Source organism: Cyprinodon variegatus, unplaced genomic scaffold (assembly GCF_000732505.1).
Source record: "Cyprinodon variegatus isolate N-32 unplaced genomic scaffold, C_variegatus-1.0 Scaffold779, whole genome shotgun sequence".
NCBI classification, from domain to species: Eukaryota; Metazoa; Chordata; class Actinopteri; order Cyprinodontiformes; family Cyprinodontidae; genus Cyprinodon; species Cyprinodon variegatus.
In genome coordinates, this window is record NW_015151232.1 from 203,994 (window position 1) to 205,591 (window position 1,598).

At 41.2% G+C, this 1,598-nt stretch overlaps 1 protein-coding gene across 1 annotated transcript in view; it reads right to left on the reverse strand.

Annotated features, from left to right (window-relative positions):
- llgl2 (lethal giant larvae homolog 2 (Drosophila)) overlaps positions 1-1,598 on the reverse strand; it is a 25,211-nt gene that overhangs the window by 7,864 nt on the left and 15,749 nt on the right. Inside the window, exons 14-15 of the mRNA XM_015396172.1 lie at positions 765-881; positions 522-688 (exon numbers count right to left, since the gene is read on the reverse strand). Coding sequence (XP_015251658.1) covers positions 522-688; positions 765-881 — 284 coding nt within the window. The remainder of the gene's footprint in view (positions 1-521; positions 689-764; positions 882-1,598) is intronic.

A 1,598-nucleotide genomic window follows, 5' to 3' on the forward strand; every position in this document is an offset into this window, starting at 1 on the left:
ACAACAGTTCACTTCAGGCTAACAAACGGTGACGAGTGGTGGAGTAACAGATGCTCACAATTATTCGAAATTATCAAGCTTTTTTGCTCCTGATAATATGGATGCATTGATCCTCCTAAATTAAATGAGCAACAGAAAAGCGATCTAGAGAAATGAAATCTATGAAACTGTTCAACGTATAGCAAATAAATTCTTCAGACTCTCAGCTTTTGAAGGCAGCGTTGGGGGAGGCCACGGTGCGGCTGGGAGGGAACCTTTCCTACTCCATAAAACGCAGCGTTTGGGTCAATTAGATATTTCTCTGAAATGAAGGCCCCCCCCCATTTACAAGAAGAAACAAACCAAAGAAGCTAGAGTGAGCTAAATGAGGGGAGATCAGGGTGTCAGTGCATTAGCGCAGCGTGCTGCAACGTTTAAATTAGTCCCTGCTGAGGTGAAATTCAGGCCGCTGCGTTCAGAATAACCCAACACGCCAACCTTAAGCTTATCAAACCACCATGTTTGCTGTTCTGGCCTCTGACCTTAAACTGCTCCTCAGAGACGACCAACAGGTGATGCGAGCCGTGCATCTCAGGTGAGCGGGCCAGGTCGTGGGCCGTCTCCAGCGGTTCAGGTAGAGGAACGCCGTGACCATCCAGAGCCACGATTCCAACCACGGGGGCCCGGTGCATCAGCTGGATCTCCTTGGCTGAAATAAACCAGATAGAAACGATAAAACGAGGAAGCGGAACTGAACAGAGCTCTAAACAAACGCTCAGACTCACCTGGCTGAGCGGTAACAGGTTCATCCGCTCTACGCTCTACAGGAGGGACGCTGAGAATGTAGGCAAACACCCCCCCACCATTAGTCCCCGCCCACAGGGAGGGGGTGTTGTGGGAACCTAGAGGATGATCAGACATCATGTAAGTGGGGGGAATTAAACTAAACGTCATGCTAGCAGTTAGCGCGGCAGATAGAGACGGATTTATGAAGTAATAACCTTCAAAGAGCAGAGTTCTAATATTCCTCTCTTCAGAAATCCAAATTAATGTTAACATATAATGTCTATGATTAACATTATGTTAATCATAGACATTATATATGTAGAGGCCTCATTGGAATCTGGTCGACATGTCTAGAGGGCGGCCATCTTGGATCAGACCACAGTGCAGAAAGCTGCTGTCAGAATGAATAGGAGGCACCTTAGATCTCCTTTTTAATCACATGGAAGACGAGTCAGAGATAATATTACAATAATCTTCCATGTCACAAACACTTAAAAGACCAAAACAAATTCTTAAATTACCTTTACATTAGATTACAAAGATTTTTTCTGATTAAAAACTATTTAAACTGAACTCCGACTGGATGAGATGTATGCAAAGTTAGATATTTTGCAATTAAATATTAATATGATAAACAAAGTTTTATATTAAAATATTATAAGATTATGTTTTTTGAATAATATATATTTACATAGTATACTATTATTATTCAGTGTTTTTAAGATTTTTATGATCTATAGAGGAAAATTTGTCGTAATGTGATTTACAAAAGAGAGTAAAGTTATTTTGTTTTTTGGCAGTGCATGAAAAATTTATGTTGTGTCTAAAGGCTA